Source organism: Rattus norvegicus, chromosome 1, assembly GCF_021556685.1.
Source record: "Rattus norvegicus strain SHRSP/BbbUtx chromosome 1, alternate assembly SHRSP_T2T, whole genome shotgun sequence".
NCBI lineage: Eukaryota > Metazoa > Chordata > Mammalia > Rodentia > Muridae > Rattus > Rattus norvegicus.
In genome coordinates, this window is record NC_141534.1 from 267,858,340 (window position 1) to 267,882,969 (window position 24,630).

The 24,630-nt window shown below is 41.9% G+C and overlaps 1 protein-coding gene across 23 annotated transcripts in view; it reads left to right on the top strand.

Annotated features, from left to right (window-relative positions):
• Vti1a (vesicle transport through interaction with t-SNAREs 1A) overlaps nucleotides 1-24,630 on the top strand; it is a 307,420-nt gene that overhangs the window by 62,924 nt on the left and 219,866 nt on the right. For 6 of the 23 annotated variants that reach the window (XM_087587745.1, XM_087587715.1, XM_087587689.1 and 3 more), the window contains exons 4-6: nucleotides 582-659; nucleotides 6,978-6,998; nucleotides 11,498-11,582. In XM_087587745.1, coding sequence (XP_087443871.1) covers nucleotides 582-659; nucleotides 6,978-6,998; nucleotides 11,498-11,582 — 184 coding nt within the window. Of the gene's footprint in view, nucleotides 1-581; nucleotides 660-6,977; nucleotides 6,999-11,497; nucleotides 11,598-12,636; nucleotides 12,919-24,630 lie in introns of those variants that run through there. The other 17 variants (XM_087587764.1, XM_087587723.1, XM_087587768.1 and 14 more) reach the window with 6 other exon arrangements.

Here is a 24,630-nt window from a genome sequence, read left to right on the forward strand (position 1 = left end):
TATTTATAGAGGAGTGGGAGACATTTGAATTACTGCTAGCTGGGGTGCAGCTCCACAGTCCCTTCTCTTCCTGGACAGTAATGAAATATAGATGTGCTTGTCCAGGCGTCCCAGTGCAGAGTGGCCATCTGAATAGTAGCCCAGACGTAGACGTTTTTAGAGCTGCAAACTATACAGTGCCTTTCATGCTGAAGACTTGCAAACACTCTCCCTCTAATTAGAATCTGTGAGTTCAAAAACACAGCTATGTATTTCTCCAGGTTAATGGTTTTATTCAAACAATATGCATAAGAATAAATTAATTCTAATCTACTTATGAAAAGTAATAGAACTTGAACACAAAGCAGACATTTCTTTCATTATTGATATTTTTTTTTTGAAAACAAAAACCAAACTTCTCATTTCCACTAAGCTCCTGCATCCTGGAATTTGAGTGAGGTTTGCACATCTCTGCTGGTAGGTTTCCATTAGGGGGCTCCCGAGGGTTTGAGATGGTCCTCCTTGATACCGTAATGCTTGGATGCAAGCGTTTGCTCTCTAACGCTCATCTTGCTTCTTTCTTTTTTTGTTTTGTTTTATAGAAAAGGTCACGGATCGCCTACAGTGACGAAGTACGGAATGAGCTCCTAGGGGATGCTGGGAATTCCTCAGAGAACCAGGTAGAATGCTAATAAGGAAGGCCCGGTGGGTGGCTGGAGGGTGGAGGAGGTCACAGGCACACTGGGCTCTCAAGCTGCTCCCTAACAGTATTAGCAGCAACTCATGTGGAAGCGATACTGTTTAATGCAAAGCTGGAGTCTTAATCAACTTCAAAATGTTTCTCGGAGATCTTACATTTAACCCTTTACCTTGTGATCACTGTCTGCTATCTTTTAAAAAACTCTTTTCTTCTCTTTTCTTTATTATTTAGTACTTAAGAAATAACTTGAAACACACTGTTTGCAGACAAAGCCAAGGTCTTCACCTCAGACACATGTAAGAGGAATGAGAACGCACATAATGCAGCTCTGATACGAACGCTGCATAATTAAACCAACACTCACAGCAAAACAAATGGAAGTGAGCTTTCAAAATCCAGCAGCACAGCGCCAACTCCTATTGTGTCGCTTCTTAAAAATACATTCACCCCAATGCAAATGCTAGCCCCAGTGTGGGGCATGTGTGGATACCCAGGCCGAGGGCCGCCCTGCTTCTGGCAGATGACCGTAACAATAGCGGTGGGGTCAGTCCTGCTTCACCTTAAGATCTGCATACAGAAAGAGAGATTCGATACATACAATTTCTTCTTAAAGGTTTTTATGACTGGTATGTCACTCCTCATTGGACGACACAGTTGTGCCATGAGTCTAATTAGCATCCTACCACTGTCTTTGAGTTAATGCTGCACACATCATTATGTCACCTAGGTTTGACACATACAACTTTTAAAGACAGTGTTTTAAGACCCTTGGTGTGGAGCCAAATTTAAAAAGTCTTACGCAACCCTGGGGACTGATGGGTGACAGAGAGCGTCATATGCAAGAAGAGAATGTATTTACGAAGACAAGTCTTCCAAGGTTTGCTTTTCTGCCGACATGAACCACCCACCAAGTAAACAAAGTTGTGATTAGACAGGGAAACGTAGTACATCCATCTAACACGCTAACACTTGCAGGGTGGACTTCCCATTTCAAAGAGTTTCTATTCACTGCACTAAATTCCAACTACCTGAATGTGAGCGAGCATTGTAACTGGGAAGAAGCTGGTGTGACTGAGGCACCCAGCCGTCCTGCTGTCCAAATCTGGGAGAAGAGTCACCAAGCGGGCCCTGTGCCTTGTTCACCTCTTTCGCTCCTTGGACGGCATCAGCCTGAGCTCAGAAGTGGCTCAGATTTGACTTGTAGATTCAAATTTCTGTTGGAGTCCTGAGAACAGCTGCAGGGGGTGGGGCAGAGCAAAGGTAACCGGTAACTAGGGGAGAGCTTTACTCATAGTGGATTAAACAGTCAGAGTGGGAGGAAAGTGTTCTCTGCCTTTTTAAAGTCGGATTTGAATTGCTCATGCCTTTTGGATGAAGAATGAATCACAATTTTCTTTTCTAATTACTGTAAAACCAAAATGCTTTTTCTTATTTTTGCAAAACACAAAGAAACTAACAACAACAACAACAACAACAAAAGTGTCCATACAGCCCTCACGTCAGTTCTTTGAAAACTGTAGACTCCCCTCATCCGAGTCTGCTGCCTAATGGAGGAGGGTAGGAAGAAGGTGTTCCTGTCTTACCCAGGCTTCCTTATTGTAATGATGTAGTTCTCTGACAGATCCTTTCTAAATCTTGTTCACTTCTCTTAATGGACATTTTATATACCCAAAATATTAGCTTTACATACATAGAAGTATGATTTTTATGCCTAAAGAAAAATATTCCATAAAAATAGATTTGAGCTTATGCTTCCTGAATTTTTCAAATTATATTTCTGTCACTTTAAAGTGATTATGCAGAGACTTCCCCTGGACTTATATGAATCAAACTTACAAATTCTGAAAGTGCTTGGGGAACCTGAAGTTAGCTGTAAGGACCTGTCACTTCAATAAATACAGCACGGCAAATTACAGTCATGAGAATATGCAAACGGTAGATTATGACTCGTGAACTTTTCAGTCTAAAATTGGAATGAGGTGTGAAAGTTCAAAGAGACCATGCTAAGCTTTTTGGATAATTTGTTACCATGCAGAGCAGAATTTCCATACCACGATGAAGTCATTAAATTCTGTGCTGAAGTCCTTTGTCATAATGTAGGGATTTAAATGTCTCTTCCCAGAGCAAACTCTTAACCCGTGGCTTCCAATGTGAGAATACCTTTATTCCCTTCAGTGTCAGAGTCTCTTCAGTTCTGAGTCTCTGACTCAGCAGTCAAGGTGAGGGCCTCTCTTTACAGAGAGGGTTCTAAACGTGCTCTTCACATACAGTTTTATGCAGGCTGGAAAGTAGGTGTTCTGAGTGGACTGCCCGCAATTCATATGAGGAAACCTCTACACCCAGAAAGAAGTTTATGCTCCTGCTGATTCTTCACCTGCTGGCTTCCAGGCCTTCCTGTCATATAGTTATGACAGCCTTTTAACATACACATGGAGCTGGGCTGTGAGTGAGATTAGTCATAGTCACTTAACTTAAATTAGCACGCATCTGTCAGTTAAATATACAGCATGACTGTAAGGGGAAAGGCAAACTGAACAGTCAGCGGTCGTAACTACAAGTGCAAACGTATGGAGTGCTGACTTCATGTCCACGCCCTGTGTACCTCCTCCATACAGCGGCTTCCTGGTGAAGGTGTGGACACCTGAGAGTACAGTAGCAGTTAGCGTTCTCTCGCTGGTGTTTCCGGTGAGTTCTCCTAGACAGCTACAACCGGGTGCTGATGCATGTAGCTGCTGTAAAGGGAGCGATTTTCTTTGGGGTATATTTACAGTTCTTTCATGATCAGAGGCACACTCTTCCTACAGTAAAGGATCACTCAAGTGTGTGTTTAATGTCTTCAGTACAGTATACATCTAATCGCATTCCAGATCAGCTTCTCTGTATATATTTTTGGATTCATATTTATTTTACTTAATAAAATATACCTCATCCTAGAATTACCAGAAACAAGCAAAGAAAGAAAGAAAGAAAGAAAGAAGGAAAGAGAGAAAGGAGGAAAGAAAGAAAAAGAAAGAAAGAAAAGGGGGTGGTGGGACAGACCCTCCTTTGCACTTGCAAGTGCTGAGGACCTGGTCCCCAGCTTCCGGGGGACAAGCGTCCTGCAGTGTGCCAGTGCTGCTTAGCTTCCTTTACCGTTGAGCTGTTGGAGGCAGTGATGCAGTGTTTAGTTAGAGTGGAAAGCTTAATAGTTCTTAAGTTGATTTCCTTTCACGAGAACCATTCTCAAAATAGACAAAAAAGAAAAAAATAGATTATAGAATAAAACCCTACAGGCTTTCAGAGTAGAGTTTGGCAATGGGGGCAAATAAAATATTCGAAGTTCTTGTTTTAGGTACTAATAGAATCTCGATTGCCATATGCAAAATTATATTGGTCCAGTGACTTTGAGAAAATCCTACATAGAAGATTAGAAAACATAGGAAAGGTAGAATGGTCTCCACCATGAGGAAGTTTTTGTGGAAAAGCAATGTTTAACAGATAATGATTGCTTAATTTCTTAATGCAAGGTTCTCTTAAGTTCCGATTTAGGCTCGCTGTGCGTAAAGTGTGTCAAACTTCAGCTACAGACCAGGGGGTGAAGTCGGTCAATTTAATTCCGCAAGATCTGAAGGAGGTCGGTATCATTCCATACAGCCCCGGCAGAGCAGATCATTACCAGGCACAAATCTGCTCGTTCGTGCTGGGGGTTTCTAGCAAAATAAATAGACTGTCATCATAAGTTCAGAAAATTGTGTGTTCGACCCACGATAATGTGTAAAGGGCGTTTAATAGAGTTCAGCATTTATTCGTTATCTGTGTGCGGACAGAGACGGCAGTGGCGTTATCAGCTTTAAAAAAAATTGGGGAGTTCTGGGAGTCACGTGATGCGCCTCACACACATACACAGAGAGGCGCTCACGCACACCCACCCTCCCATGCTGCACAGTGCAGTTTTGATTTTAGTCACAGCAGAAGGCTTAACCACAAGAGATTCCACTGGTTCAAACCAGCGTAAACCAGATTTTTTTTTTCAGCCCACAAAGGAACAGATTACCTCTTGTATCAAATTCTGCATTCCGGGTGGGGTTGTGGGGAGAAATCTTTGTTTCAAAAAAGATGTGGATTATCGTAAGCCAACATGATGGTTTTGCACACTTCCATGGCGCCTACGATGGAGCTAGCAACTGGATAAGACGTTCAAATCGCTACTTTTAGTAGAGTCTAAGCATTGTTAATTTTTAAAAAGCCACCATCTTTGTTTGCTTCAATTCTTAACTCTTTGGCCAACCACCACCCCAACCCCCAGCCAAAAGAGAGAGAGAGAGAGAGAGAGAGAGAGAGAGAGAGAGAGAGAGAGAGAGAGAGAGAGAGAGAGAGAGAGAGAAAGAAAGTTAAGGGAAGAAAGAAGATGAAGATTAGAAACCTCCCGTTACCTAGCCTAGCTACAGATCCGGCGTGGAGCCTGAATGCAGCCATGCAGCGCAAACAAGATAGAACGTTGTTTTGTTTGGAAGCCATTGAAAAAGCAAATGGGTAGCATTTTTAAACACTCTTGCTTACGGCAGGGTGGCATGCCCCAGAGGACTCTGCTGCTGACAAGTAGTTTTAAACTTTGGCCCTTTAAGTACCATAGTCAACTGAAGAATGGCGCCCAGAAAGAAAAGAACTTTGCAATCAATCCCCCATCGTCTCTCGGAGATTTACTGCTCACGTTTTTCTGCCATGCTGTTCACAGGGCATGCTGTGGTGGGCTAGGTATATTGGTTTAAATTTTAACTTCATCTCAAGAACAAATTTGTCACTTTCCACGTGAAAAGATGAGACGCTACGCTGGGTCGTTGTGGGGAAGGGAACGGGTATATTTAGAACCAATAACTTTGTGACTGCTTTGAACATTTGACATTTAAACTTTTGTTAAGTGCAGACTAGTTGCTACACAATAACTTCTAAACCCTTTCTTTAAAGGTTTTATGACAATTTGAATTTCCGTTTATGTTTGAAGTACTTTCCTATAACAAATGAAATAACAGAGCAAGCTGAAATGCACACTCGCCCACCTTAGGTTTGAGACCGAGACGTTAGGTGTTTGTTGAGAGTCCGGGCTGTGGTAAACACGATACTTTTAGAGAGAATTGTGGTGAACCATTCATAACACTTTTGTCCAAACCAATTAATTTATTGGCCTGCATGTCAAGTGCTATAACAGATGTTGCAGCACTCGGATGTTTAAAAATTATCAGTTGTTGTCCTGAATGGCTGAGGATCCAAATTTCCAACCTAGAATGTGGTTTATGGTCTGGTGGCACAGGCTTCTTTTCTGAGCACTGTAAAGCCGTGGTGGTCATTTTAACAATGCAGTGAAGTTTGTGGTTTAGAATGATTGGGGCAGATTTATGATTTCATAGATTCTTGGTGCCTAGGAGCTTGCTGTATCTGTTCCAGTTATAGAAATAGAAAAAGGTGAGGATTAAAATACTGCCATAGGAAAACTTACTAACAACCGAAGGAGTGATCGGGATTTGATTTTAGTGTCAGCAGACCATAGAACAAACACAGTAAGAGAACTCCTTTCTTTGATAAGTACTAGTTTGTAAGGTGAAAATAAGTAGAAAATGAAGAAACAAAAAATGAAAAGCACACTGAGTGAGTAGTGTATTATTCTAGAAAATGCACAGTTCTTGACATTAGCTGTTATGATAGGTTCTTTATCTGTGCTTTTGTTACTTCTCAGCTGAAATGTTGTCCCAGTGTAGCCTTAAGCATTGTAGTGTGTGCAAGGATGGCATTAAGACAGAAAATAATAGTAGGTTGTTTTTGTTGTTGTTTTAAATACTTAACTAGAGCCAGAGTGTGTGAGCTACCGATCGTTTTCATTTGTTGGTAAAATCAGAAATCAGTTGTCAAGGCTCTGAGTAGAGAAACACCCCAGAATCTTGTCTATACAAATGCTCTCTAATGGTGCATTCTTAGAAGAGAGGCGAAGTAAACTTGTTTTCTTTTTTTTTATAATATAGACTTCTATGAAGTCGTTCCCCTTTATTTCATGATGGTTCTTAGATGTACTTTAAAAGAGAATTTCACACTATTCTCTTTGTTTAATGTGACAGTGTGAGAAAGTGATCTTTATTTGTTCAAAACCCTCCGCATGTAGTCTATGCTTAGGCTCTTTTAATGTGTGTGTCTGTGATTTTTAAATGCTAAACATGTAAACAGATGAATTGTCAATGTTAATTCTGTATCCTGTCACACAACTGATCTTTCTCTCCTGCCATTTCTTCCCTTTTTATCTTCCTTTTGTGTGTGTGCATTCATGGTGCAGTTGATAAAATTACGTGAGGAGGTAAGTATTTCTTGACTTTCTTTTTTCCTCTTTAGTTCTGCTGTTTCTTGTAAGTTTTATTTTCTAAATCTGAAGGGCCGCGTGCTCCTTTTTTGTCAGAGAAATGTACACTTGACAAACTATTGACTTTATGACTTCAGAAGTCTTCTCCTCCGACCATCTTCTCAGAACTGTTTCTAGTTGTTGTAGGAACACTTCCTTGTTGACACTGAGAGACAGTTAATCTTTTTAAGGCCAAAAAGCAAAAAAGGGAGGAATAAGGCAGGCTTATCCTAAAACTGCAGAGAGCTGTGTTGTTCTGTGAGCTTTAAATGTTTCTTTTATTTGTGTTGGTTTCTCAGCGAGGTTAGTATGACTTCACTTTTTTTCTCCTGATTTCTGACTTATTTTACTGAAACTCCCTCCACCTGCTAGATTAGATTCCACAGTTCCATATAAATCACCATGGGGAAGCGCACACATTGTAAATGCCCTTGCTCTGGTACAAGAACACCCTAGAGCAGCAACGCTTGCTTCACTGTTAAGCACTTTCCTTTGTGTAGGAAACAGCCCCCAGATGAGTTCTCCTTTTCCTGAGTTAGTCTGCTCCAGAGTCTTCTGTGGCCCTGACAGGTCCCTGCACAGCACCATCGACTGTGGCCAAAGGATTCTGTCTGTTGTTGTTTTCTACAAAGTCCAAACACACCGAAAATGCTTTGATTCACTTTTTCAGAGATAATTGCATTTTAGTCAGTAACATTGAGTTTGGTTTCCTCACAAGGACACCAAGCAGCAGAAAACTCCGCGGTTTGAATTCCTTCTGCATTTGGCTGAGCATATTGACCACAGCGTTCCTGGATGCTCTCTATGGTAGACAGCTGTTCTGCCGAGTGTCTGCAGGGGTTGATCCCGAGGCTTCTGAGCAGTGGTTTGAACAACACTCCTGCAGGAATGACGTTTTACCTCGACAAAAGTTATTGATAACAGCACATATAAGCTGAGGAAAGAGAGTACAGCAATAGCTTCTCATATTTTGTTTTCTTTTCCAACATGGAAATATGCATATACTAAGTGAGTATAATTAGTTCCAGTATCGATTACTCTCTGAATGAGTAGTGACATGAGCAGTACTTTCCCTGGGAGGTGTGTTTGTCTGTTCTGTGTGTTTACAGCTCCTTACTCTTTGCTGACGAACTCGAATGTTGAGATGTTGATGAAATGAACAGTAGATATGAACGCACACACGTGCACACACGCGCACACATGCACACACATATACTGCATGAAAAGAAACTCCACAAAGCTCTTGTCCATGAATTGGCAGGGATTTGATGGATAAAGCTCCTGTGTGTGAGAGTAACTGTGTTAATTTTGGTCCGAGTGTTCTGCTGTGCTGCAGGATCTGAGGAATTCTTCATGCAAAAAACCTGAAAACCCTATCCCCATATCTTGTGTTATATGTTATTGCTTGATCATTTCTCCTATTTTTCTTTGTCAGCAGTTGTACTAACTTCAGTGCCACAGTCGATGTTTCTGAGGAAACACGCACTGTGGTAGAATTGCTATGAGGAGAATTAGATCATTTGGTGGTGGAATGATAATTTCAGGCATTGTATTGTCTGTGTCTTTGATTAGGGTGTAACACAAATGTTTAAGGGTTTGGAGATAGAGCTGAGCTTGCATGCAGATGGCTCAGAAGGGCCTTTCTCCCAGTTCGGGTCTGTTCCTCCTCATACAGTGAGTGTTACCTCAATATTTTACTTGCACCTCTTTTAAAAAGGCAAGAACCTAGCTATTTGAGGACACAGTGTTTGTTGTGTTTGGAAATTCAGTGTGCCCGTCCAACCTTGGAATGCTCTTTTCAGGGTATGCTTAGAGGCAGGGTTGTAACGCAGAGGGCGCTGATCTGGCGGTGGCTGTGCGGAGCGGTTGGAGTCCTACAGCCCTGTCTCTCTACTCTGCACAGCTCCTCACACAAGCTGAGCTCCGTTGAAGCTCCAGTGCGGCTTCCTCGCCTCCTTTGAAAAGGGCCGGCCGAGAAGAGGGTGAGGGCCTGAGTTTGGGATGGAGAGTGGGCAGGTTGAAAGCGGAGCGCCACTGTAGTGGATCGCCTTTCATTTAAAGGACAGGCAGCACACTGCTGAGGGACAATGTAAATAGCGCAGCTGTGACGAGAACTTGATTTTAGTTTGACTTTAGTGAAGAAGTTTCAAAATGTGAAGAGAAGCCCTGCTGGGAAGCTGCCGTAAACTGATCATCCTCTTGGGTGCAGATTTTCTCTGAGAAAAATGAAACACTCCAGAAGAAGCGTGGCCTCCGCTGCTCAGTGCGGAGTGTGCAGTGTTTGCTGCCCATTGTGACATTCTGATTCCCCATTTAGCTCTAGAATCCCCAAATTGTTTCTTATTTGAAAACCTTACATGTATAAGCACGATTTTATTTTCCATTGTATTATTAGCAGAGAGGAAGATCCAATTTTAGTGTGGTCTATGATTTTTTTTTTAAATCTCTGTTAAGCTAAATATTGTCTTTGAATTTAGGATTTCATACAACATGAAAACAAGCCCAACACTGTCTTTCTATGGATTAAAACTCAGAGTTGCTCTCGCTTTCTCAGATCAGATTGGTTTTTTGTTTGTTTGTTTGTTTGTTTTTGTTTTGTTTTGTTTTTTGGAGAATCACCAGTTTGACATCCTTTGTTTAGGTAGGAAACAGTACTCAGAGGAGAGAAGAGCAGTCTTCACTCCCAGAACCTGTGTGGAAGGAGAATCAGAATTAAAGACAATTTTGGGCAAACTATAGTAATAGTAGGATTTACTTAGCAAGCGTGAGAGCAGCACTGCTCTTCTGCCGCAGTTGCAACCTTCAGTGATTCTGCCCTTCTTGACACAGAAGAAGCTTTTTTACTTCCCTCCTCCGTTTTATTTATTTTATTTATTTTCCAGAAGGAGGGGCAATATTTCTCTTAATTTCTGCCCCGTACACTAGACATCTCTATTAATTATTACAGGCTGCCCTTGCCGCTTCCCGACCTTCTCATCAGGTCCTTTCTCTCGGTTCTAACAGCATTGTTTTAATGATTCCCCCACCCTTCCCCCCAAAAATTTTTCAAGGAAAGCTTTGATGTGGCTTTAGCTGCCTCTAACGTCTGGCCGCATCTCAGATGTGTCACCTATGCCGGGAGGGAATAAGGAAATCACGTTTTGAATGGTAATGATAACATACTAATCACTTCCTTTCTTTGAAGATGGAAGCGAGATATTCTGTCAGCATCCCTGGCTGCTAGAGCTTGGAGGCACTGGTCTAGGTGTGTTAGCTTAAGTGTGCGTGTCAATACAGCTTGCTTCTCCACGATCCATGGGGGCTCATTAGAGCAAGGTAGATCATTTCACTCGGCCGCCACTCGGATAATGCACGTGGCATCTCTTTTTTTATTATCATCGGGAAGCACTGCTTCAGTTTTAAGTGACATCTGTCAACAACACAAAGTTGTAGAGTTGGGGTTACATGTTTCCTTTCTCTTTGACCAACAGTGATTTGAGGGCAAAAGATACCAATTTATACACAAGAAGCCCTACCTCCAAATATGCAGGCACCCATATTTACATATTTCTAAGCATCTCCACATCTGTAGCATACACCAGATGCACATGCCATTCTTCCATAGACATGGCTAGCCTGCCAATATATTTTGGTAACCTGAGTAGCTCTATTGTGGGATCAAAACCACTTACAGGGTCTCAGTGTAGAAAGGAAAGTTTGGAATATTAAAGAAGTTTTCTAATTTGCCCATTACATGTAATATAAAAGAGCTGTGTATAACAACTTCTAGGAATTGATCCTGATTTTAGTTCATACTCTGAAACAGTATGTGCTAGTAGTTCATTTAAACCCAGCGTCAGTTTGGAGACAATGTGCAGCTCCGTGTGAATCCCATGTGTTCCCTGTGCCTTGTTGGTTGTCCTGTGTTGTCTTTGAGCTAACAGTGCTGTTTAATATTCTAGTTCAGTAGCACTGTTGTTCTAGGTGTCATTTTCCCACACATCCGAAATAAGAAACATTCTCTTAAAAATAAAAACTTCCTGTTTAGAAATTATGATCTGCAGAAATCAAAGGACCAAGTGAGTGTTGTAAATGACTGCATTTTATAAAACTGACACAGAGAAGGATCATGGCACTGTGTGTGTGTCTCATCTGTGTTAAAACAGGGAAGATCCAGTTGGCTCTGCTCTTCATGCATTTCTCAAGATGTGGAGTAAGATTTGCTGTGTCCACTCACAACATGGGGCCCCTTAAAAAAAATAAAAAGCCAACAAAAACCTAATAAGTGGATGGCCCAGGCTTGCTTGATTGGCAATCTGTCCGTTGTTGTGTTTCTCTGATGATCTGTCTGCTAAAATTTAACTGTAATGGATTGTAGACACTCTCCACACCCTGATGTTAAGACACACAAAGGCATTATATTTTAAAAAGGCAAAACAGAGCATTGTAGCCATCTCCTGACTCCCCCTTCCTTTCAGAGGGCACATCTGCTGGATAACACGGAAAGGCTGGAGAGGTCATCTCGGAGACTAGAGGCTGGATACCAGATAGCAGTGGAGACCGGTAAGAATTCTGAAAGTGAGCAAATTGTCTTGCTTATGCACAGCAGTCTTCACAACACATGACATTTCAGCAGAACTTCAAAGGAGCAGCAGAGACAGCAGCCCAAGATGTGGTTTACATATTGGGGAGACAATTGGGAGCTTATTTGCGCTTATCTTTTTCAAGTTAAAAGGCATGACATCTACTGAAAACCTTCCTGAGGTTTGAAAGGCTACATCTGAAAGCAGACCGGATACTTTGTCTAAATTCTACATTTGTCTTAATGTGCAGTTACACGGTGTCAGTTTACCCACCCGCAATGATGGAGAGTCTTGCTTGTTTGTGGCTTGGGTTTTAGTCACATGTGTAAAAACATTAACATTTTAATCATTCTAAATGATCGGAGCCCAGGCCAAAGATGTAACGACACCTAGTTTATCTCACTCGTTTTTCTCAGTGTTGGAAATGGCTCCTTTAGTGACTCTATTTTATAGAAGCCACAGCAGAACCTCTGACCACACGTGAAAATATCTGTAGAACAGCAGATATTCACGGTTCATGGTTATATACTAGTCAGACTTTCGGTTTGAACTAACAGTAGTCATACTGCAAAAAAAGACCATCCTAATTTTTCTAAGGCTAGTCTATTCAAAATAGACAGGTTTTATGTGTTTCTGTGTGTGTGTGTGTGTGTGTGTGTGTGTGTGTGTGAGAGAGAGAGAGAGAGAGAGAGAGAGAGAGAGAGAGAGAGAGAGAGAGAGAGAGAATTTCATGCAGTGAGTGTTTTTAAACAACAGGCATCATTAATACCTTGGTTTTTATGAGTTTCTTATTTTTCAACTACACTTTTTCTAAACTATAAATTATAAATAATGTCTTTTGTATATTTTAAATTGTTCTTAGCTGCTGTATAAACCAAAAACATGTGATTAACAGAATTGTCCTGCAAAAGAAATTTAGAGTTACCAAAACACTGTTGTCTGAAGAGTGAGGACAATGAAAGTGTCTGCGAGTACCGACTTTTACAAATTGACAGTGTGTTTACCTTGCTTCGTGGTCACCCTGGACCCATTAGGAACCAAGGAAGTAGACTGCATGTATTAATGCTGAGGAAGCTGAAGAAGACCACCATGTGCCCAGCTTTTACCAGCGTGCACTGCTGCTTCCTGAAGTTACTGACAGGCGTGCTCTCTGCCCGACGGGGCCCCTTTGGTTTGGAGCTCACCCTTAGAGCAGACTCTTGGGAGGTACATGGTCAGTGGAAGGAGCCACCTTTCAGTTTTCCCGTTTCACAGACACAAAATCATTTCACTTCCCTGAGCCTCTTCATTCTTCAATAAAATAGAAGTAAATCGCACATCTCAGAATTCTAAGATACTAGCATGCTATGTTAAAGTATTTAGTATGCTACAAAATACAGTAAAATGCGTGTCTTGTTATTGTGTGGCTGGCCATTTGTGATCCATGATTGTCTTATGAAAAGACTGTTGTTGTTGTGTGTGAAACGTGTATGTTTCAACCCAATAGAAAGGAGATGTCCTACTTGGACAATTCTTACTGTCCGTATGAACTTTGCACTGTTACAGAAGGGCCTTCCTGGTCCAGCCGCCATTGATGAACCTCCATGGGCTTGGCCTGGGCTGGAACGTGGATGGTCTTGCTGTGTCAGAGTGTTGATTGGCTGGGCCTTTGGTGGCTCTCTCAGCCTCTCTTCACTCTCCATGTGGCTCTTTCCCCAAACTGAAGGGCCATCAGAGGGCATGTTTCCGTGAGCTGCCCTCGCTGGAGTTAGCACCAGCCATACTTAGAGGGGCTTTGAAAAAGTTAGAATGTAAGTAGAATGTAATGGCTTCCTACAATGCATGTTTTATCGATTTATGAATGGCATTTTTTCTAAAATGCTAATTTTGTATTATAAAGTCAGACAAACATGGACAGTTTGATGACTAATAGTAGTAGTTGTAGGCAGAAGTTCCACCTATTTCTTTACTTGAGAAACAGTGGGTGTGGCCCCTGTTTGGGGCTTTGGACATATTTTTCATTGTTTACATTTTATGTGTATGAGTGTTCCTGATGTGTGTCTGTGCGCTCTCTGAGTGCATGCCGGTGCCTCTGCAAGCCAGGAGAGAACACTGGATTTCCTAGAACCAGAGTTACAGGTGGTTGTGAGCCACCATGTGGTGGCTGGGAAACGAACCCATGTCCTCTGGAAGAGCAGCAGTGCTCATAACTGCCGAGCCATTGCTCTCGCCCTCTCTGGAATCTGTGTGAAATTTTATTTGAGCACAGTAAACTAGGAACTATTGCACAGTGCTGTGAGTTGGAGGCCCCTGATCTGTGCATGTTCTCACGCTTGCCAGAGACCCTTGACACAAGCCTCTTTCTATGTCATAGATGTTTTCTGTTAAAACTTATCTTTTCTGCTTATTAACTTGATGGTGATAATTGACAGCTCCTAAGAAGAATACCATCTAGGGCGGGGTGCCTGGATTAGGGTGTGTATTGCGTTAATCTCTAGTTATTCCTAACAAAATATGACATTCATCTTTAAAAGTTCTTGCATCACTGTTGACATTTTTAAGTTATTCATGAATATTGTCTTTTCCCGAGCAATCACTGAGCAGAGGGTACATGGCTACAGTGTGCGATTACTCTCTCACTTACCCCCTGATATGCATTGAGTTTAATGATCCTCAAGCTACTTCCCTGGACCCCTTTCTGTTGGCAATAACTGACCAAGTCACAACTTAGTTGAATTTGATAAAGAAGGGGCAGGCCAAATTGAATTTGATAATTTCTAACATTAAAGAGCTGATGCTCTGTTGGTAAAGTGCTTGTCTTACAACAAAAGGGCCTCAGTTCGAAACCCTTAACCTGTGTTAAAACAAAATAAAACCAAAAATGGTGTGAAGGCACGCACTTTTAGTCCAGTGTTTGAGTCGTGGAGACCAGTGGATCTTTGAGGCTTGCTGGTCTGCCAGCTTAGCTTACTGACTAGCCAGTGAGAGACCTTGTCTCGAAAAACAAAGTAGATGGTATTATGTAGAACAACATCCAGGGTTATCTTCTGGCCTACACAGGCACACTCCAGCCGATGTAGGCCATTCCAATCTAAGACCTGACATCAAGAGAGAGTTAGCACACACATCCGTAAGCTGCTGTGGAAGCAGGCATCAAGGACTAGATAGGATGCTGCTTGCATGAAGCCTTGGGTTGGTACAGTCTGGCGTGACTTCTGAGTTCTCTTCTAGAATCTTTGAAGAGAAGAGTGACTCTCCCTTCAGTTACTGACGGGTATGATTTCTAACTGTGGTGACAGCCATCTTGTTAATGGTCAGGATTTAAATGCAGAGTCATCTGCCTTTAACTCTTAGGTTGTTACTCTTTCCCCCTTTCAAATAGATATTCCACAGTCACAATCAGCATAAAAGGAAAGAGGTGAGAGAAAGCTGTGTGGACGGAAATGCAGTCCTCGTATGCAAACAAGTGGTTTAAGACCCTATGGTTGTCCCTCCTGTTTTCCCCAGTGGGCTCAGACCACCTTCAGAGCATCCTGGAGCTGTACGATTCAGGTGCTTGTTGGTTTAACTCTTAGATCAAGATGCAAGCTATTTGCAGACCTTGCCTGAGCTCAGTTCAAAGCCTCACCCGCCCCATGTGTTGACTCTTCTCTAGTTACCAAGACTGCCTAGGCTTCGCCTCCTTGTGCTCGCTCCTCTCTCCACTCCGGTGTAGCCAAGAGGAGAGAGGGAGTAGCCACTGATCGCTTGAGAAGGAGCTGCACTTCTTCCAGCTCTTGCCTGAGAGTGGAATATACTCTAAGCCTTCACTCAGGGCTGTTTGTGGGTTAGGGACAAAACTTATGAGAGGTGACACAGTGCCTGCTAAGCATGTGACATAGGTCATGTGACACCTCGTTATTTTATATTCTAAGTTTCTCCATCCCAGTCACTTTTTTTTTGTAGAAGAGAAAAGAAGCTACGGAGAGGTAATCCCATTTTCCCACAACTATGAAACTAGGCACAGTAAGCAGATTATTTGGCCCCACACTGAGAAATGAACGATTTCACAGGTGTACATTTTTTCAGTTTTATTTGTTGAGGTCATGTTCTCATATCTATTAATTTCCTTCCCCTATAATTCATTTTAAAATTATCCATTGAGACTGTGTATCATATATTAAGGATACCGTAGTGAAAAAGAGAGGCCAGGTACTTATTTTCAGGCAATTTATGAGTAAGAGGAAAGGTCAAGTAAAACTAGCCATTTTAACAATTAGCAAATGAGTATAGTGGGCAGTCCTACACGGTGGTCAGGTGAGGTAAGCTGTAAGAGCTGACAGGCTCAGTGGCCTAGGCAGGCAGTGGTAACTGTGGTTACCACCTGTGGTGCAGGCTGTGGTGTGGGCAGAGGGTGCTTTCTGAAAAGTGGCCTTCTGTGGATGCTGAGTGTTACGTGTGACAGAGATGCTATCCCAAGACAGCCTGGGCAGATGGCTTTCACATTGTTTGGGAGTGAGCAGACAGTGAGAAGTAAACACAGACACAGGCCATAGGCCCAGGAATCTGAGCGGTGCAGACTGTGGTGCAGGGTACAGGAATGGAAGGCATCTGGGTTTTACTCTGGGTAAAGGTCTTCAGAGGGCCACGAGAAGGCAGGTGGCCCCTTCTGAGAAGTGAAGGACAGGGACATAGGAGTGAGGGGACACAGAGGGAAGCCAAAGAGAGATCAGGAATTTTACTGTATCAATCTAGAACTTTTCCTTTTGTTAATTAAAATCACTGATGGAGGAATTTGGTGACGGAGATGCCAGAGAGATTATAAGCCGTTCTAAAAGGCTTTCAGAAACAAGAAGCTTGAATCTGACCAATCTAAAAACTATCTCCTTTCAGTTTCATACATTTATAGAATGGGTTTTAGTGACCTGGCATGGATTCCTGACTATTCTTCCTTCAGAACCTCTCTGAACAAACAGGGACTTGATACTCATTGCTCACACAGTGGCTGGTCTGGTAAGCAGAAAGTGACAGAGTTTGTGGTAGATCTAGGCTGGCGATTGGATTGCTGGTAAGATGCTGGTGAATCGTTGAGGTGCTTTCAAGACACAGACTCTGGTGACATCTCTAGAGAGAAGCGTTATGGAAATCGCTCACAAAAACAGCACTCTCCTTAGAATCTTTCATCTGCAAGATTCTCAGTATAAGTATATATTGTCCCTTGATTTATCTCCCACTGATCTCAAGAGGAAACACATCCAGGTCTTACTGCCCAGTGTTGTTCAAGACCAGCAGTCTTGGCATCCTCTGCCATGTTGTTATAAACAAGATAGACAGACAGACAGACAGAAAGAGGGAAGGGAGAGAATGAGACTATGACCTTTGTTGCCATTTTAAGGCCTTTGCACTTTTACTCTATTTATCTGGCTTTAAGCATTAGACATTCTTCAAAATCTGCTTCCACTGGCCTAATTTATGTGATGTGTTTCAGATTATTTTTGTCTTATAGCTGCAAAACTTGAATTCACTTATCCTGATAGACTTGACCATATATGGAAACATATGGAATATTTTTCCCTTCTGGAAAACTGTTCTTAGGTTATAGCATTTTAGTGAGAATGGGGTAATCTATCTATACTACAGTTTTTAAAAGGTAAGTTTCTTACCTGTCTTTCTTTAAAGAGATTCCCCGAGACAGTGGCCAGTACTGGTGTCCACACACACCTTTTAAACAATGGGGGGCAGCTTTGGAGAGCTGCTGTTACAGGGTAGAGTCAAGTAAGAGGAAGGGGGGTGCTGGGCATATAGCTTGTGGGTTTTTTTGGGGGGGTTGTTTGTTCTCTTGTCTGTTTGTGTTTTGAAGTGCTAATGCCCTTTTCCCTCCTTCCTCACACCATGAATGAACAGTTCTTTGCTGTACTCCTGCCATGATACCCTTCCCGGCCACTGGCCGCTGCGGACTGAAGCCACGTGCCAGGGTTGTCTCCTTCCAGGTTGATTACCTCAGGCATTCCGTGACAGTGACGGCAGACCAGCCCCATTTCCTTTGTATCCTCATCTGAAAGCCATGGCTAGGCAGCTGCTGCGTTCTCCCTAAGACTTTTGCAGGGTTTTATAGGGAAGATGGGAGGGCGTAAGTCCAGTATTACACTGGGGATCTGATTTACATCCCAGAACCCACATGGTAGAGGGAAAGAACTAACTTCCACAAATTATCTTCTCTCCCCATCACGCTTGCCATGGCATATACTCCCCAAATAAGTAAGTGTAAAAAAATATTTTAGTAAGCCATTAAATGTGTTCAGTTATCCTCAGAGCAGATTATTGGTAAAGTAAAACCCAATGGTAGAAACAATACATGAGACCTTGTCCAGTAGACCTTGGGTTAGCTCGTAGCAAAGCCAGTCCCTCCTCAGAAAGTCTGGCATGTGGATCTTGCTACCCCGTAACACACTGGCAAGACCTTTGGTAAGACCTGGGGACTTAGAGTCAGACGTGTATCGTCCTGCCGTCAGAATTGGAGTTACTTGCTAAAGGGAGATCTCTGATTCCCTCGTGTTGGTAAGAGGAGAGTGAGATGGCATGACAAGGAGAACGCTGTATTTCTCATTCATCCAAATTCACAGGGACACAAGACACATCTAGCATTGTAGTCCTGCCTTGTCTCAGTAGAGGGTACTGTGTCCACAAACATGGGTCCCAATTATTGGCCTAGGCCCTTTGATTAACCCTGGTGGTAATTCAGAAAGCCACCATCATCTGTCATGTTTAAATTATTGCAGAAGTAAGACATTAATACCTTGCTCTTCTGTAAAGTAAGAACAGAGAATAGGATTCCACAGGTGCATTGTTGTTAGCCGTTTGTTCTGTTCAGCTATGGTATTTTAGAGAAAACTGTTCGCTATAGAAAGGAAGATAAACCGTTGATGTGGAAGTTACCTGTAGAGAAAGGTGCTCTGTCTGCTGCTGTGACTGGCAGAGTGTTTTTCAGAACCAGAAGGGCATTCTGCCGGGACAGAATTCTGTCCCTTAATGTGAGAACCATGTACCTTGCCATTATCTTGTAAGTTTTTACACGTCTACCCGACTCTAAAATCAACCAAACAGAAAGGTCATTTTAAAGTTTGTATTAACCACTGATTTTATAATTACCAACAGCTAAAGTCTTATGTGTCTTAAGAGCTGGGACCTGCAAGGGAAGGACAGCGGAGTTTTCATTTGGAACAATGCCCTAAAAGAGCATTGCCAAACTGTACTTAAATTTACTTTATAAGATTCTCTGGGATATTGGAGATCTTCATAATGGCAGGAAAAGGTTGTCATTTGAATCCTCTTTAGAGAACCTTCTCCTTAGGTGATCCAGGAGAATTCATAGCCTTCATTTGTAATCCATTAAAAAGCAGTATCTCATTTTTACGGGTACCTTTTCCCATAATGCCTATCGCTTTCCCAGTTGGCTACATTATGAAGCCATCCTTACTCCATGTGTCTCTGTGAGCTGAGGAAAAGAGTGACAAGCAAGGCAGACAGTGGCCATGACAATTGTCTTCCAGATACAATGCAAGGGCTGCAGTTTATAACGTTCTATAGGGTCCTTTTTGAAAATCAGGTTTCTTTTCCTTTGAGTTTGACTTCTAATGCCCAGAAGTTTTCTTTTCAGCTGTGTTTATGTATTAACAGGATTTTTTGAGGTGGGTGCTTTAGAGTTTTCACAGCGTGGGTTGGCAATGGTCTAAGACCATGTAGACATGGAGTGGGAATCTGATGGGCATGAGCTTTAAAAATGGCTTTGTGTGTATGCTCTACATTTCAAGGCTTCGTCTGTATTTCCTGCTGGACTACAGTGTTTTCCAACATTACCACAGAAGAACAAAGTTAACATATATAAGATATATATATCTATATATATCTATATATATATATATCTTGAAGGATACATCTTTCCAAGGAAAGCCCTTTTCAAAGAGGCTGTCATGGTAGGCCCACTTTCATGCATGGCACTGTGTTACCCTTTTGCATCTTAAGATATAAATTCTAAGTCATAGTTAAATAAATACCTATTTATTTAAAGACGGGAAGAAACTATCCTAAAACCAGATGAGGAAGAGGACCTCAGAGACTGCCCCTTGCTGAGTAATCAGTCCTGACCTCTCCTTCCACATTCCCAGGTCTTCACTGTCTAGTGTCCTGGCATATCTACATTTAAATATATTAAATGATGCTTCCATATTTACATTTAAATGTCTTCAGGGTTCAGCTAATCTTCCTTATTCATTTTGAGAGTTACTTACTGGCTGCATACACACTTAAACAGATCACAGTGGGACCTTGATACTTGTTTAGCAGTTTGGGGCCCTAAAGAAATCTTAATGGAGTTCGTTGGACACCCACTGGGTTATGGTTCATTTTTAAAATAACAAGAGGAATGCTGGGTAAGTTAATGTTATTAGCCACAGTTGCACCTGGAAGTGAAGTAAGGAGAATTGCGCCCCACTGTGGGGAAGTCTGTCTGCCTTCCTGGAAGGAGCAGCAATAGTGACAGCCCCTGTGAGCAGCATTTACACCATCATCTCGGGGTTATTGGTCAACAGAGTAATTTATTTAAAGTGGAAATCATTGGCTCAGATTGAGCTGCTTCCTAACGACTTCCCCAAGCCCCGTTAGTTTGAGCGCTGTGGGGGAGAGCGGCCTTGCATTGTTTCTCTCCTCCACCAGTGTGTCTTCCAGTGATCTGTACTGTTCAGTGTTCTGTGCAGATCTCTTGATGATAAAGGTCTGCTAGTAAAACAAACACCCCCACCCCAAATAAAAACAAACAGCCCACTTTGCCCTAAGAAATCTGCGCAGGTATAGAAGGGATGCTGGTTTTTCTGGCTATAATTTGTTATCAGAAGACTCTTACAAAGTCATTCAAAGTCTTCATGTGGGCAAGTTAAAGAAACTGACTGGAGTGACTTTGTTAATATGAAAAGGAGACTTTTAGAAAAGCCACAACACTGTCTCTAAAAGTTAAGTGTGGAGATGGACCAAATGTCTTCCTGCCTCCCTCCCATTGCCTGCCAGCTGTGACTTTTCCCTGTGACAATGAACCCTCATCTTTATTGCTGTGTGCAAGGTACAGTGTTTCCTTTTTCTTCCTACGTGGGCTTCCTGTAGAATGCACACCCCATATAGTTCTTTAAATTCATACTGTTGTGAGAACAAGTACGTCTTTCTGTTCTCCCCTTTGTTAACTAAACCTTGTGGAGCAGCAGCTTTTTCGTGCCCTCCGCAAGTTGCCAGACTCTGCTCAAATTAAACACTGTAAGATTATCAGCAGGTTACAAAGGGGCAGTGTATCGCTCTCCCAAAGTTGTATATAGCGTTGTCTTGATCTGAAAAATGCTAACAACATCAGACAGGCTAATCGCCTAGTGCCTGCCTTCTGTAAATTGGGAGTCCCATGTCTTCTACATCAGAAGTGAGGCAAATGCGTGGACTATTTTCCCTCTCCTTTGAGGATGAAAGTTGTATGTGTAGGAAGCATGGGCTCACCTTCACGTGTCAGGTTACATCACCTACTCTAGAACAAGTTAGAGTGTGCTCTGAGCTTTGCAGCTAGACAGACGCAGGTTCAGTCAATAGCCTTACCACTTAATAGCCGAGATGGAGCAGTTTCCTTAGCCTTCCTGGTTCTTTCCTAGTGTGTAAATCAGCTTTACAGGTACCATGTGCGGGCGTTGTTCGGGTAGAGAAGGTAAACTATTAACAGCCAGCCCAGGTGCAGTCAGCACTTGCACTGCCCTAAGGGAAGGACTCCGTCCGCCTGACCATGTCAGACTGTAGTTCTCGCAGTGGCTTGGTACACTGATGCTGTTTCTCTCTTGGGAAAGTCCAGTGCAGGTGTTCCAATGAGCACACAGCCTTCCATGTAGTGGTCCAGAAACTCAAGTTTCTCCTCCTGAGGCTCTGCCCTGCCCTAGGTTGTAGAATCCTCTACATTTGGCCAACAGCAAAGCCAAGAAAATGAAGGAAAACACACGTCCTTTAAGTTCCACATAGGTTCCGCCTGTAGCCCAGTGGCAATGGCTGCATGGGATACTGGTGTCCAAAGAAGCAAGCAGTGTAGGGAAGACCATGTTGTCACCTTTTATTATTATGTAATAGCAGAGAGCATGAGTGCGGGGAGCTGAGCCCTAGCCACACTGTCTATTTCGTGCTTACTTCACTGTCTTGTAAGTGGTTAAAACCTGACTACGAGGAGCACGGTAGGGAAGGGTGGGTACATCGATGACATGCCATACGTGCGGTTGGGGTTTTTCTAGCATTTGTGACAAACAAGACTTTAATACCTGGTGTCTATATCAACATTAATATATGCATTAAGACGTCCAACCTTGTTTGTTTTCTTTTCTACCAGGCACTTCTATTTATTCACTTCTCAAATAGATTTTATATTCCTTAGATCTGTAACAAAAGATAATTCTTCTGCATGTATTTTTGTCTAACTGTTGACAATAGATTAAACTCTGCAGATTTTTATATTCCATTTCTAAAGCATGTGTGAAGTACATTGCAAACTGTACAGAGGGAGCTTTAGACATGATAACTAAAAGTAATATGTTTCCCTTGGTGAGATCCTGAAACAGAAAAAGGACATTAGTTTAAAACTAAGGAAACACTAATACCATATCCATTTCAGTTATTAAAAAATGCTTCAGGGGTTAGGAAGTAAGGATGGTTGGTAAAGTGCCTTTTCACAAGGAGAAAGACCTGAATCCAATATACAGAGCCCTCACCAAAAAACCATGTGTGGCAGTATACATTTGTAATCCTAGCAGTAAAAAAGTAGAGACAGACAGATCCCTGAGTCTTCTAGCCTACCCTGAGAGTTTCTGGGTATGAAGAAACAAGAAAGAGGAAAGTGGGTGACATTCTGGGGATGTCACCTAAGGTTATCTCTGGCTGCCATGTGGATAATAGATGCTTGTGTACATGCATGTGTATGCTCACACATATACACATACACACACATACACAAATACACACACACAGAGAGAGAGAGAGAGAGAGAGAGAGAGAGAGAGAGAGAGAGAGAACTTGAATAGTGCCAAAAAACCTACTCTAGGAGAATTACTGCACATCATAGCTCAGATACGCAGCACACTGCACAGAGATTTCCATTTGTCAGTATGAGTTATTATTTTGCTTCTCTTTGGTGAACTTCCCAACTCATAGTTCTGGACTATATGTCTGAAGATCGGTGTCTGTAACTACAGGACCAGGTTGTTACCAAGCTCCTCTACCTTGGTAACTTCTTTTTCCTGTTTCTTTAAAGCAGTCTGTCTTTATGATGATGATGTATTGGTTTCTCCGAATGCAATGTATCTGTCCACTTCCACTGTGTTTCTGTGGCGAAGCAAGGCAGCTCCACAGTGGAATAGTTGAGATCTTGTATTGACCTTGCTAGGCATTAACTTTTGTGATCGATAAAGAGCTGTTATTGGACTCAAACAAAAACCAATGCCTGCTCATCAATTGGAGGCTTCTAGAATGTCCCTTATTTCTTCTTCTCAGTTTCAGCATCTTTTACAAAGTCTTTTCTGTTTCTTTTGGTGGAGATTACCCTGTCTAGGTCAGCATTTTCCTTTGGGAGTTTAAAGAGATGGTTGTTGTGCAAGGAGGTCACTCATAGGTTTTTTTTGTTTTTTTTTTTACAAACTCATAGCTGACTAAGATTCATGCTGTTCATGAATTTTATTTAATTTCTTGATTAACATTCTAAAAACCATTTTAAGATAGTCCAACTATATGTCAAAAATGAAGTTATTTTAAATGTGTGGTCTGAAGAGGGATTAATGGTGCGTTGTTCTTGCCTGTGAATGTAGCAGAGACGTAGAGAAGTGTATAGCACACAGTTTGATGTGAATAAGCACATAAACAAAAAGTCCTTGTGGGAATATCTTAGGGACTTATATGTCTAAAGTTTTATTAAGTATCTAAGCTGTATGTATTAGTTGAACAGTCCTTTTTAAATCATTGTTTTGTATATTAATATAGAAATGTCAATTTTTACATAACCTGAAACGTCTTAGAATTGCCTCGTTCCAAAATTCAAATGTCAGAAGAGAAGTTCTGTTCATACATGACTGATATTTCAACTCTAAAGACCTCGTAAATGATTCAGTATCAGTTTGGCCTTATTGTGAAACAACTTTGAAAAAGGCAGAGAGATCTAAATCTGGTCCACAAAGGTGTGGTCTCATTCAGTCTAGTATAAAGCACTAATTTCACAATTCATTAAACAGCATACATTTTAAATTATGCAATAAGTTTGGTAAAAAATTTGAATTTCCACAGGAATTCTTAGATATTCTATAACATTGGAGAAACAGCAGAATCTCAGTCTTGGATAATGGGGTTGTTGTGTTTGTTACTAAATGAGATTAAGTTCATCTTCATGGACTGTGGTTACTTAGACATGGATGCTTTATGAAACAGGAGTGATCAACAGAAGCCTTTTGAGATAAACTGAGTAGCAATTTGTTCTCCAAAATCTGCAAGGAATCTATACATTTGAACTTTAAAGTTGAGAGCAATACTGAGCTCAGTGGGTTATAAACCTGGCAGTCATTTTACACAGAAAACCAAGTCTTGATACTTAATCCCGTTTGTCATTACTGGTTTCCATTCTTGTTGAAAAATCTAAGATAATATTGACCATACTGTGATATTAATAATTTGAATGAAATAATTTTGTTGGTCACAAGTTTTTAAATTGTTTTGTTTTATAGCTTAGGGAAAAAGTTTTCCCCAAAGGCCCTTAGCCCTCGAAGAGTCTTACTTTCATACATGGTCTTTATTTCATTTTGTTTGAGACAGGGTTTCTCTGTGTAGCCCTGGATGTCCTGTAACTCGCTTTGTCGACCAGGCTGGCTTTTAACTCAGAGATCCACCTGCCTCTGCTGCCCCTGCCTCCCGAGTGCTGGGATTAAATGTGTGCACCACCACTGCCTGGCAAAGGAGAGCTTGCACTTCAGCTTTTGTTTGTTCTTGTGCTTTATCTTGGTAGGGACAGAGCCCGGGGCCTTGTG